We start from the raw sequence: 13188 nt of genomic DNA on the forward strand, positions 1-13188 counted from the left end.
CTGCAGGTTCTTCATGCTCACGCCTGTATTTAAATATCATTAATTCCCAATGATTGTCCCAACATCGGGCAGTGGTTGTAAGTGCAGCGCTGTAAAACCAGTGGAGACATTACAGTTGATGTGTAGTTCACTGTGACTGTGCAAAAACAATGGTGAAAAGCAAACGTGCTGCATGCACTGATCAATTTCGCTTTTGGACCAAACACTCCAAGGGGGTACTTGCTTTCCATGTTCATTTCTTCCTTCACTGGAGCCTGACATTAAACTGAAATTATTTCCTCTCGTTTACAGTGCAATCTGTCTGAACACAATAAACGCACATCAGCTGCGTTATTATCTAACAGAGGAAACAGTGGTGAACTGGCTGCAGTGCAGGGAGGGCTGACACAGTGCCTTTACTGTGTCTGCTCCGTGGGCCGGAGGCACTGCCCAGCGTGAGTCCATTACCGGGGATTTCCCAGATGTTAAGAAGGTTAAATGGCTGAAGGACTTATCCAAAAGTGATTGCTTTTATGATCCCAGCTCTCTCGTGTTACAGAAACATTATCTTATTACCCTCCAAATCACTGATGAAGCTTTTTCTAATTGTGATTTGACTCTCCTGCGAGGTACCATGCTCACCATCTGGTGCCTGCTGGCTGTCTCCAGTGCCCATAACCCCACCGGCCCAACACAGCAGGACAGCGAGGGGTCAACAACCCAGGGCTGCGTCTGCTGGGCTGGGAGCAGGGAGAAGTGAATTCCTCCCTCCTTCACCCATGCTTCTCATCACCAAGACCTCCTGCAGCTGTTGCAGCCTCGCTTGGCTGCCCACAGGTGGGGATGGAATTTGGCCCTTCACCCACCTGATGGGAAATGCTTCTTTTGATGAAGCACAGCGACACGGATGCCCCATCTCTGGAGGTGTTTGAGGCCAGGTTGAATGGGGTCCTGAGCAGCCTGATCTGCTGTGTGATTGGCAAACCTGCCCATGGCACAGAGCTTGGAATTAGGTGATGTTTGAGATCCCTTCCAACCCAAGCCATTCTATGCTTCTATGGCATCTATGCATAAACAAACATACCCAACTGCTCCATGCATGAACAGGCTGGAGCTTTGCATATTCTCACTCATAGAAATATTCCCATTGCACGGCAAGGAGGTGAGTGAACAGCAGTAAGAAATACTGTACTCATTGAAAATGAGTGAGGGAATGTGACTTGGAGGAACACGAAGGCTCATCTTGTTCTCTCCTTCCTTTTCTTTCTCCCTGTTTGAGACTGCAGCTTCTACATTAGCCTGGCTCCCTTCCCTTCCCTTTGTTTCCAGACTGTTCAACGTGGTCTGCTTTTTGGGTGGTCCTGTGTAGAGCCAGGAGTTGGACTCAACAAGCCTTACAAATCCATTCCAACTCAGATATCCTATGATAAGCTCCAGGGGTAAATAAGCAGACTCCATTAGCCATCAGCTCAGGCAGAGAGGAGCTGGTGGCTGTCAGTGGTAGACCAGAAGAGCAGGCTTGGAGCCAAGCAGGATGGCAGAAGATGGGTGGACAAAACACACTGGTAACACTCAACCCTGGCAGGCTGTGGAGTGCTGAAGACTTGGATATTCAGCAATTTTCTTAGGTTTTTGTGGCCATATCCCTGTGTTCCCCGTACAAGGAACTGTGAGGATTCCTTACCACAACCAATGGCAGCAAAGATCCAGCCAGCGCTGCTCCAAAGCACTGCAACTTTGGAGCTTCTCCCTAAAAATGCCATACATTTTCATGTGGGAAAAGCAACTTTCTATTCCTCCTGTTGTCTCACGCTGAGCTGATTTCACTGTTCTGACTGACACTTTAAAAGTTTGCAGATTTGCCTGAGGCACGTTTTCAGCATAGAAAAGCCTCTATCAAAATGGTTGAGGTTAGTCAAAGAGATAAGCAACTGGAAGGAAAAAAAAAAAGGGTTTTCTAAGGGAAACATCAAGCTTAAGGTAGTCTGGAATTTCATCAGAATTGCATTGTGCTCATCAGCTGGGGAACCATGCATGCAGAAGTTCGTGATCTCGTATACGCCAGGATAAATCTAATGCATATCCCAGGGAATAAATTATATTACTGTGGATTTATTCAGCTGTAATAGATCAACATTTGTCCCTGAGCGACTCCAAATTTTCTCTCCTCTGTGCACAGCCTCTTCCCTGCTAATGTGTCCCCACGGGTGGGAACACTTCTGTAAGCAGGAAATGGGGAAGCAACCCATGCCTTTTGCTCAATGGCAGAATTTCAAGCACTTAATGTGTACAATTGCTCCAAGACAAGGCTTCATGTCTCAGATGAATGCAGATGTGTAACCATGCCCCCATATGGAAAGAAGTGTTAAACTGAAATTGAAGATCTGGAATAAAAACTCCTTGTGGCTCAAGAGGGTTCATAGCTCTGCATCCATCTCCTGAAAACACTTTGTTGTGTTATTCCTGAAAGGGATCAGTTTTCTAGTATTGTGCAAGCACTCACATAGCAATGGAGAGCAAGGGGTACACCAACACAGCTGAGCACATCATTACTTGGATTTTAACTCATTGCTATCAGCAGTGTCCCACCAGGAGCCAGGGATAGCAGCAAGATAGGACCTAATGTCCCAGCCATGTTGCTGCTCCCCTTGCTCACATAAGCACCTCAGCACCTCTGGTCCCAGGTCCCATTTCATATGGAGAAGCAAAGCCAAGTGCAATGGTTTGCCTGCTCCCCAATCCCTCTGCATGAGAGCTGGACATAGGCCATGCCCCAGAAAGATTCATTCTGTAGGGTAAGAAGGGAAGAATTACTCTCCCATGTGGAGCACAGTGGATATTCATGCTGGAAGATCATCTTTAATCTTTTCTTTCTCAGATTATTGCAAATATTATCTTAGTATTCATAGGACGACTGCAAAGAATCCCATACATTCAAGACTCAAATATGGCTCTCCTCACTCCGTGATTCCCGCATTGGTGGAATTTGGGGGTAATTTACCCTATCAAGTCTATTCTACCCAGCTCAAAACTCAAATTCACAAAGCCTGCACAGTTAATCACAGTCACAGCTCTCTCCTACAATCAGAGCAGTCCACGGGATGACCAGGATGAGAGGAAAAGCTGACCTCTGTTTCTGCCAAATGGTCTTTAGTTCCACCTGAATGCTCCCATCCACGTCCCGACACACAACTTGTCCTGCAGTGGTAAACATTGGTTTAGATTAGAAAATTATTCTCCAGTTCCATTCTTAATTACATAATTACTGCATGTCAGCTCAGATCTGAGAAAAGTCAGAGATTGGCCAATTAAAAGGAATATTTTTCTGTTCTAACAAAAAAATCCTGTTGTATTTTATTCCGTCCTCCTTGAAAGCGAATGTTTTACTGCAAGGCTCTGACTGCAGTTATCTATCACATGGGAGTCCAATGGTAGGGAACAGCACTTATAGCATTAAAAATGCAATCTCTGTGTGTCAAACCCAAAAAGTATGCCTCTTGGCAGCCTCCATGGCCTCATTTTGGCTGCAGAAGGGATAAAGTCAGAGCTTGCTGTGATATTCCAGCATCAGCTCCTGCTATAGCTCCTGTTATCCAGGGAGACAATGCCGGGAGGAAATCTGGCATTGAAGTTTGCCTTAGCACTGTGAATATTCAGGTCTATGCAGAGCAGATCATGCATTGTGAGACCCATTCACTCATTTCTTTTTCCTGCACAGCACTTCCATGCACTGCATAGACAAGCCACGACGACGGTGGAACCGTGCATCGCTGCAGAATGCAGGTGTGGCTCACACTCACCTGAGATAACTTCAACGCTGAGAAACTGCTCTGCCGTATCACAAATCATTCTCTTATTCTCCTTAAGGAATAAAGGTATAAGGGTCATTCTGATTAACTTAGCTGCTGGAACAATTAGTCTGCTTGGTGTACTGGAGTTATGGGTCCAGCTAAGCATCTATTCAAAGAAGCAGCACAGGAAGAAGATGCCAAATTTATAGAATCATAGAATAGTTTGAGCTGAAAGAACCTTTAATGGTTATCTGGTGCAACTCACCTGCAATGAACAGGGACATCTACAGCTCAAGCAGGTGCTGAGAGCCCCATTCAGCCCAGTTACTGCCAGCTGAGGAGGGAAAGCACGACGACAGGCTCAAACTAAGGGAGCCCCTTGCAAGAAATGAGGCCGAAAGAAAGGAAATCCTTATGTCAGAGCCCAGAAACAGCTTCTCCAGAATGACAGAAGCTCTTCCAGCTGGGGGAAGAGGGAAGCTGCTCCTCAGCCATCCCAACCCACTCCAGCCCTCTGCTGCTGCCAGCCCCCAGGGTTTCACTGGTGACCTCTTCCTGTGTTTAATTCTGAGTACTGCCAGCAAATGGGGGTGGGAAGGAATCACCAGTCATTTTGCAAAAGAAAGTGACTGAGATATTGAACGCTCCATTGATTGCTGCCTGTGGCATGCAGAGCATTCCCCTTATTGTCCTGCTGTAAAGCGGCAGCAATGGGGCTCAGTGGGGCCCCTCGCCCACCCCTACACTGCTCCTGCCCTGTGCTACACCCTGTGGGAGGGTGGGAATCCGGCCCCTATGGCATTTCTCCCCCCAGATGCCAAGCTTGATAACTACCATTTGTGTTCTATTTGTGTGACTGCACCGGGACAGGTGGGATGGAAACAGGGAATGGAGCTGCCAGGGGGGTGAAAAGTGTTTGTTATTTCAGATCAAACCACGTGCCTACAGTTTATCCTGATCTGGAAGGGAAAATGAGGCAGGACAGGACAGAACTTGTATGGAGTGCTGTGGAAGGAGGAAGGAAGATTTTGCTGAAAAGCAGCAGGAGGCCCCAGCAGGCAGGAAGGGAAGCGCTGCAGCCTGGATACAGAAAACTGCTCTTCTGAACTCAGATCAGTGAAAAAGCTCAGGTTTAAATGGCTGAAGTTTCAAGGTTTTTGGGAGCACGTTTCCTGCGTCTGCATCCCGCTGTTTGCAGGGAGGTGCTTTTACCACTGCTATGTGCTTCCCAGGCCGCCTTTTGCTACGTTACATCACCTCAAGCAAGAAAGAAATAGGGCTGAAAGTTTTTGCATGACATTTTTCTCAGCAGAGTTTGTCCTCTTATCTTGAAGAACTTTTTACATGAGAAAAATCATAGGATTACAGAAAGCTTTGGGTTGGAGGGGACCTTAGAGCCCCCCAGCCCCAACCACTGCTCTGGGCTGGTTGCCCCCCACCAGTTCAGGCTGCCCAGGGCCCATCCAGCCCAGTGCAATGAATTAATTTAGAACACCTTTAGTTTAGAACACCTTTCACTGAGCAATTTGAAAACCCTGAAGTGGTTTCATTCGTGTGGGGTGAGATCTCTTTTAAACAGGAAAAAATCCGATGGGTTTAGAGGGGAATTGCTGACTTGACAGATAGAAGAGACCTGGTGGAAACCCGGGACACCCCACAAAACGTGCTTTCATCTTTTGAGAGTTACGGGATGGCTTTGGAACAGAACAGTTATGGAATGGCACTGTTCTTGTTCTTCAAGTTACAGTTGCTGTGTGGCCACATAAGTGACATCACTGAGAACATATTGTACTGTCATTATGCTAAAAACCAAAGTATTATGGAAGGAGCTGCCTGTCGAGATGCTGTTTGAAGCAGTTGTTTGAGATCGCAATCAGATTTGGGTGCTTCTGAATATTATTCATCTGAAAAAAAATCCAGGCCTGTCTCCCCCGTTATTAAATTTAATGTTATTAAAGCTGTACATCAGAAAAGGCATTTACTCTCCCATCTCCTATCTTTTGTACAGTTTGTGAAGTCAGAGACCCAAATCAGCATAACACATTTGCCGAAGGATGGGAGAAATGAATTCAGATTTAACCCAGTGATTCTGGTTCACTCACTGCTAACAGCTCCTTCATCAAGGCCATTGGGTTAATCATTAACCTCTTCCATCTACAAACAGAAAAATACCTTCAGTCACGAGGAAACAGTGCAGAAGGGAAGGTTACACCGGTTCCAAGCAGCAGGTCACAGCTCTGGGGCAGTTAATGAGGGTTAGGACATACATAAATAGGGTGGCAGCAGGTTGGTCCTTCTCTCTGGTCCTGGCCCTGATCTCCGGCTACACAGCAGGTAGGAGGAACTGCTGGGTGCAGCAAGGGGAGTCCTGGGGGTGGGTGTGGGGATGGACTTTCTCCCAGCAAACTGTTGCAAAGCCAATGGTGGGTGGCAGGAGGGCTCTGGTAGGAGTGGGAGGAAAGGAGGTGACAGGTAAAGGGACCTGAAAAGGAGCAGGAAAAGGGGGGTATGATGATAAATGAAGATCCGAGCGTATTATTGGTACTGTAAAATATATGTAGGAGAAAGGAGTTGGAAGCAAATATTGTTCAAATAGAGGGGCAGAAAGCAATAATCCAACACAGAAGGGTCCCTCCTGCCTGGCCCATCGTAATGAGGGGAACAGGAATGTTCCCCACAGACCTGTCCCTCTGCTCCAGCCAAGGCAGGGAGGTGCTGGGATGGCCCCTGCTCACACCTCAGAACATACATCAGCCCTGAACCAGCTAGAATGAAGCCAGCATCTTGCTTTACATGCTCTTCTTAAATCATGTTTCTGCACCAGGGAGGGGCATCACTGCAGCCCCTGCACCCACTCCAATCCCAGCTGCATCATGCTGGTAATGCAGAAGCGACCACAGGTTGTTTTTCCTGTAGGTTTTGGTTTTTCCCTTCATTTCAAAATGAACCTGCTGACAAAGCTGAAAGCAAAGTGCCGGGCTGCTGTTAACAAAGTGATGCTTCTGTACTTTAGCTGAGCCCCACCAGCTCATCACTCCTGAAATGGCTCCTTTTGATCCCAAACAACACTGGTGGTGGGATTCTATCAGGCAGCTCAGAAAGCAAAAGTAATTCAAAAAGCAACAGTAACAGCATGTCATAAACAAAGTCCCTCAGTCTATTAAACCATGGCGAATTGAGAGAGGTAGGAGTCACCGATAATTCTACCGCTGCACATCTCACCCAGTCACATTCAAGCAGGACGTGGTTGTTTCAAACCCCAGCTGGGAGAAGGGCTGAGAGCTCCCACAGCACTGAGCACTTTCTGCTGCTTCTAATAAGAATTCCCATCTCCCCCCTCATCCCCCCCTCGGTGTGATCCCAAATAAGGGCAAACAGAAAAGCAGAAACCGTCCCTGCCCTTAACATGAATGATACAACAGCATGTATTTAACAAATGCCATGTAGATTGCTTTATTCGACCCTCTCTTCACAAAATAATTTTATTATATGTATGAAAGCAGCTTACAGGCAATAAAGTTATGAAAACATTCACGATACATAAATACACAGACCTGATGCAGGATGTATATAGTTCATTAGACTTGGAGATTTTTCCTCTCAGTTCTCTTTTCCTGACATTTTTTTTTTATTATTATTATTATTTTCAATATATTATGAAAAGTCTCTCCAAAGGGCATCCGTGCCCATTCAGAAAGCAGATCTCTGTCTTGGAGTGCTGCTGAGTGTTAACTCCCACTCCCACAGGAGTTAACAGCAACTCCTGTTGCTAACGTTCACTGCTCGCTTTGGGCATCACAGAGGGAAAGCAGCAGGGAAGGACCATGGAAAAGTCTCAGTTTTTGACTAAAACACTGGCAGCTTTGCTTTGGAGCTCATGGGGCGTTTTTGAGGCGGGGGCTGCAGTTCCATCCACAGTTAGAAAAGTCTTAATTCAGATGGGGAATGAGGCACTATTCCTTATTGGAGGGACTACTGATAACGTGGGAACTCCTAACACGTAACGTCCTCCTGGCCTCCAAAGTAAAGCACTGCGTGCCCACTCGAACTCAGACCGATAGCAGACAGACAGCATGACCCCAGTGGTGCTGCAGGAATTAATACAGACGGTAACGAGGTTTGGCATGTTTACCACCATGAAACCAATTGTGTTTGTTCGGAAAAGATATCCAAGACTTGGAATAAGAAAAGTCTGAGAAAGCTGTTTATCTTACATAAATACAAAACGTTATGTACTACGAATTGTTACCTTATTTAATTGTTAGCTTCTCTTCTCGAATCGAATGGGATTCTCCTTAAGGTTGTAGTCGTACTGAAGGTCTGTACAGATCCACAAACTTGACATTCTAGCAAAGTCTTTGTAACATGAAACGTTTTTAAAAATAAATAGCAGCAATTTCTTGTTCTTTGTATAAGGGAAGAGAATTCACAACTCAGTCAACGCTGATCCTATCTTCTGAAAGAAATCCCACTTAAAAACCAAAGCCCATAAGGAAACGAGCTCCACTCCACATCAGCTCTGTTGATTCCTTGGTCTCTCGCTGAGCTTCTCAGCCTTCCTCCATCCCCTCACGGCTCTCCGGGCCATCGGGGCTTTCATAAAGTGCTGGCTGATTGCCTGGCCACAATGCAGTAATGACACTCCGAAAATATCCCATTATTTAGACATCTTAAATAACATAAATAAAGCTAGATCCGTAATAACATATGAAAAATATCAATTTAAAACAATAAATAAATAAAACCAGTATCAACATGTTAACTCCCAAAGCTTTAAAAATAACCATTCTCGTTATAAGGCTCAATTGTTTCTTCAGAAATAATTTTAAGAAGGCCTCTACCTCCCTTTACAACCCCTCAGCCTTTAATTAGGACCTGTTAACACCCACTATCACAAGACACAGCAATCCTTTATATTCTAGTAAACATGAATCTTTAAATACTTAACATTTATCTTTTGCCTCACTTCAAGCAAGAAATTGGCCTCTCTATGCGCAGAGGAGAAGCAGTATTTTATCACTGCACTGTGTCCAAACTTGTGTATATTCCTCAGTATGAACAGCACAGTTTAACATCCACTTTTTAACCAATTTTCAGTACCTTTTTGCTGTTTAGTGTTTTAAATATTAAATTTAATGCCGGGAAAATTCATTCAGGGCTTTATGTAGATGTGTACTTCTCCCTAGACCTTAATTTCTTACTAAAAATCATCTTTTATTTTTTTTTTAAGAATATCACATTGGACACTATTAGGTTTTGCTGGGTACACCTTACTGCTCAGGTTTTATGCTGCCCATTTTGTGTAATGGGGTTGATCTTTTCCAAAGAAACGTCAGCTTCATAATCCAAAATACCCGACAATGCTGGAGACATTTTCTCCAAGGTCTTAGATAGTTCACCCTCTTCTTCCTTTTTTAGAGGTTCTTCTTCCGGACAGATGATTGCATGTGGGATCAGATAAACCAGATTCGACTCTTTGGGGCTGGACCCTTTGGGCTCATGTTGGCTTGAAAAAACAACTGCTCCGTTGTTGTTAATGCTAACAGTCTCTATAGCATTGCCGGACATCGGGCAGAGCCTGTAGCATCCTAGCAGGGTGGAAAATGCCTTGCGGAAATCAGCATTGAAGGCATAAATGATGGGGTTCAGGGAAGAATTAGCCCATCCAAACCAAATAAAAACGTCAAAGGTGGTGGAGTTAATGCAGAAAGCTTCTGCTCCCTTGGACGGTTGGGTGGGCTCGCAGAAGGGAATCATGCAGTTCAACACGAAAAATGGCAACCAGCAGCACACAAACACCCCCATGATCACTGACAAAGTCTTTAGAACCTTTGTTTCCCTCTTGAAGGACATTTTGAAGTTGCTCTCAGGTTGCTGGCAGTCCATGCTGCTTCTGTTGCCACTTGTGTTCTGGCAGTTCTTGGCATGCACTGCTGCTCTCTCCAAAGCTGAAATTCGTCGTATTTGCTTCTGAGCAATCCGGTATATCCTTGTGTAGGTTACTATCATGATGGCCACAGGTATATAGAAGCTAATTAGAGAAGAGGAGATGGCATACATCCTGTTTAGGCTAGAATCACAGTTGTCCATGCTTATACCTTGTAAACTGGCATTCAGGTCCAAAAAGCTCGTGGTTGTAGCCTTGTGCCAGTTCAGCTGCACGGGGATGAAGGAAATCAACACAGACAAAGTCCACGCCACACTGATCATGATGAAGGCTGCCTTGGGGGTCATTTTCCTCTCGTACCTGAATGGGCTGGAGATGGCCCAGTATCTGTCCACACTAATGACACAGAGATTTAAGATGGAGGCTGTTGAGCACATAATATCAAAGGCCACCCAGATGTTGCAAAATGAACCAAAAGGCCAGAAACCAGCGATCTCAGACACAGCTTTCCAAGGCATGACCAAAACCGCCACCAAGAGGTCTGACACGGCCAAGGAGATGACAAAGAAGTTGGTCACTTTGGACCTGAGGTGGCGAAACCTAATGACAGCTGCGCAGACCAGCGTGTTTCCCAGCAGCGTGGAGAGGATCAGCAGCGAGAGGAAGCAGCCCGTGAGGATCCGAAAGGAAGAGTCCCTTTCCACAAGCAACCCTTCTCCATCCATAGTGGTGTCGTTCCAAGTCATAGTTTCTCCTGAGGGAAAATCACATCATGATTCTCATGACAACATCAGCTCCTTTCCTTACAGATAGCAGACATGAGACGTCCGTTAATTAGTCATCTCTGGACAGACCAAAGGCTCTTGGTTACGGTCCCCTCAAGCCCAGATGGACTTCATCCACTCTGAATCTCCCTGAACGACATTGAAAGCTCTATGAGCAGGAACCGAAAATGCACAAATACAGAGGGGTTTTTATGCGATCCCTTCAGAAACACGCTGCACCACCCCAGCACGAAGCAGCCTAATTCAGACAGCTCACCTGCAAATGTTCTGCTGCTGTCCTCTGCAAATATACCCCACAGACCGGAAAGCAATCACTTTTCCATGCTTGCATATATTCCCACTTAAATAGACTATTGATCGAGTGTTTCCAGCGTCCATTGCACTAGCCCTTCATATTTACTGATGCGTACTGTACGAGGTGCTTTTCCTCTGCTTTGGTTCCCTAAGTGTCTCACTGATTAAACACCCCATCCTTCCTCCTCAGCACACTCCTGTTACAAAATCCATCAGTTCTCTGCTTCTGGGCAGCATCAGCGAGCAATTCTTCACTTTGTTTCAAGTTTTACACTTCCAGAGACAAAGGAAATAAGCACACAGCAGGTGTGTTTTAAAGGTTTTCAGTAAGAAGTAGCTCAGGTTATTTAGTTTTATTGAAATGAGAAATTCTGGCTCCTACCTTTCACCTTGGTTTCTGTTTGCTCTGGGATGCAGGGCCGCCTCTTCTCCTCATTTAGGTTTGGAATTGCATAGCAAATCTTACAAACCCAGCATTGCATCAGGTGCAGGCATGTGCTGTTCCCTGAAAGTGTCACTCAGCAAAGCAGGAGCCGCCAAAGTTTGGTCCCCAGGAGTTAGTCCTGCAGTGAGCAGCGGGGCAGCGTTGGTGGGCAGTGTGCGACAGACCCCGTCAGCGTGTGCCCGGCTACCTCCATCCCATAGACCCCATAGATCGCTCCGCAAACTTTGTTGGCCGGCTCGGTCCCGTTTGCGCTTTGTACATCCCGTCAGAGGGAATCATCCCAGGCAAAAGGCACGGTATTCCCAGCACCAGCAAGAGCCAAGTCGCAGTTGTTTCTTTCTTTCTTCTGTCGTTCTCTGAAGGGTGAAAGGAGGGAGAGAGGAGGAGGAAGGACCTGAGTGAGCTCCCCTCTGCACGAAGGCGGTGGTGCCAGGAGTGGTTCCTCTTCCAGCAGGGACGAGTGGCTTTAGCGCTTCTCTGCCAGGTTATAGCTCTCCATGACCGCCACGGGATAATCTCACCTCCCGCTCAGAGGGGCTGCGCTCCGGCCGTCGGAGCAGCCGGTTCTCGCATGCTTTTCCCTTTAATAACAGCGCAGGCGGAGCAGTTCTTCACGCTCTCCCGGGCCGCGCATCTCCGGTGCCGGGGGCTTTTCCTCCGTTCGCCCGGGAGGGCGGCCCCGGCGGCACAGACTTCCTCCTGCCGGGGGCAGGGCTCGGCAGCATCGCCCCTGAGAAAGCTCCGTCCGTCCGGCGTCTCCTTCCTAAAAGATTAAGACAAGGGAAAGATAGGGTGGAGGCACGCAGAGGGCACAGAGCAGCCCCCCTTCTCCTCCTTTCACATCGCAGCTTCCCCTGGGCCGCCTCTCCCCGATTTTTCCGCTTTCTCGGGGAATAAAGCGGGACGCCGAGCAAAGCCGGGCTGCGGGAGTTGAGTGCACACGGGATCACTTTGCCCCGCCGAGCTGCGGGACGCCGCGCGATGCCTCGGCGCTGCGAGCCAGCCGAGTCCCATTCATTGACGCGTAAAGTAAGTACCGGCACCCAACTTATGGCTGCGCGATGCTCGCAGCGGTGCAGGCGGCGGGCTGCGGGCCGAGGCACCCCCGGCGAGCACCGAAACCCCGGGGAGCACAGATAGCCCGGGGCACGCTCGGCACACGGCAAAGCAGGGTACTCACCGGAGCGGGATGCTCGGGTCGGCCCGGGGTGACGGCGGTCGGCAGCCCGGGCAGCGCTCCTCTCCCCCCTGCTCCGCTCCGCGCCACCTCCCCGCCGCCCCGCGCCCCCGCGGCTCCCGGCGCAGCCGCGGCCACCGGGCTCCCTCTCCTGGGCGGCCGCGGCCCCGCGCCCCCCCGCCGGAGCGGAGCGCACGGCAGCGCCAGGGGCGCGGGGCAGGGATGCTCCGGGTGTCCCGCCCCACCGCTTCCCCCGGACAGCTGTGCCGGTTCGGCGGGGAGAGGACAGGGAGGAGCCGGAGGGAGCGGCTCCGAGAAACGGGTCCTTGAGATCACCACTGAAGAGGTTAAGGAGAGAAAATCCACGAGCAAACTTCCAACCTGGATCTCTGTAGCAGACGGAGGGCATCGCTGTCCCTACATATCGGCAGGGAAAAACCTCAAGGGCGGTTTCCCCAGGGCGTTCCGGTGCCTGAGCAGCCGGGTCCTGACCACATGTCCCAGAGCGGGAGTGGGGACAGCAGAACCGCGGCTCTGGGAGCTGCCGACAGCCCCGGAGCTGCACCCCCTGACGGCAGATGTCAGCTCTGGGCAGATCACCTTCTGTCTGCGAGAGAAAACTCCGTTCGTTCACCTGCCCGCAAAAAAATGTGTCGTTTCAGATCGTGTTTTCTTCCTTACAAAAATCACTCCGGCTCAGCAGTAAGTACTGAAAGCACAGCGGTTACACCTCGAGCCCTTTCATTCTACAGAAGGGATTTTTCTGTCTTACCTGAGCCACGAGAGCCAACGAAAGCAGATGAACGCAATGATTTGCAAGTTGCTACCTT

At 48.3% G+C, this 13188-nt stretch overlaps 2 protein-coding genes across 4 annotated transcripts in view; one reads left to right on the top strand and one right to left on the bottom strand.

The window, feature by feature from the left end:
* Positions 1-5963: 5963 nt before the first annotated feature.
* Positions 5964-13188, top strand: part of SFXN1 (sideroflexin 1) — a 35171-nt gene continuing 27946 nt past the window's right edge. For both annotated transcript variants that reach the window (XM_025154842.3, XM_046900347.1), the window contains exon 1: positions 5964-6104. In XM_025154842.3, coding sequence (XP_025010610.3) covers positions 6020-6104 — 85 coding nt within the window. In that variant the 5' untranslated portion in view covers positions 5964-6019. The remainder of the gene's footprint in view (positions 6105-13188) is intronic.
* DRD1 (dopamine receptor D1) lies at positions 7197-12454 on the bottom strand. 2 transcript variants are annotated; one of them, XM_040646974.2, is made up of 3 exons: positions 12362-12454; positions 11119-11944; positions 7197-10411 (listed from the first exon to the last, which is right to left on the bottom strand). In XM_040646974.2, the coding sequence occupies exons 2-3, from the start codon at positions 11216-11218 to the stop codon at positions 9048-9050; spliced, it is 1464 nt and encodes a 487-aa protein (XP_040502908.1). In that variant the 5' UTR covers positions 11219-11944; positions 12362-12454; the 3' UTR covers positions 7197-9047. The 2 variants fall into 2 exon arrangements, with proteins under 2 accessions (XP_040502908.1, NP_001138320.1); NM_001144848.3 differs by lacking the exons at positions 11119-11944; positions 12362-12454 and having other exon boundaries at positions 9007-10411.

Source organism: Gallus gallus, chromosome 13, assembly GCF_016699485.2.
Source record: "Gallus gallus isolate bGalGal1 chromosome 13, bGalGal1.mat.broiler.GRCg7b, whole genome shotgun sequence".
NCBI classification, from domain to species: Eukaryota; Metazoa; Chordata; class Aves; order Galliformes; family Phasianidae; genus Gallus; species Gallus gallus.

Excerpts from the sequence above, each read along its gene's own strand:
- DRD1 (XM_040646974.2), bottom strand. The coding sequence starts at position 11,218 with ATGCAATGCTGGGTTTGTAAGATTTGCTATGCAATTCCAAACCTAAAT. Across the intron at positions 10,412-11,118 it reads AACAGAAACCAAGGTGAAAG|GAGAAACTATGACTTGGAAC; the intron begins GTAGGAGCCAGA and ends ATTTTCCCTCAG.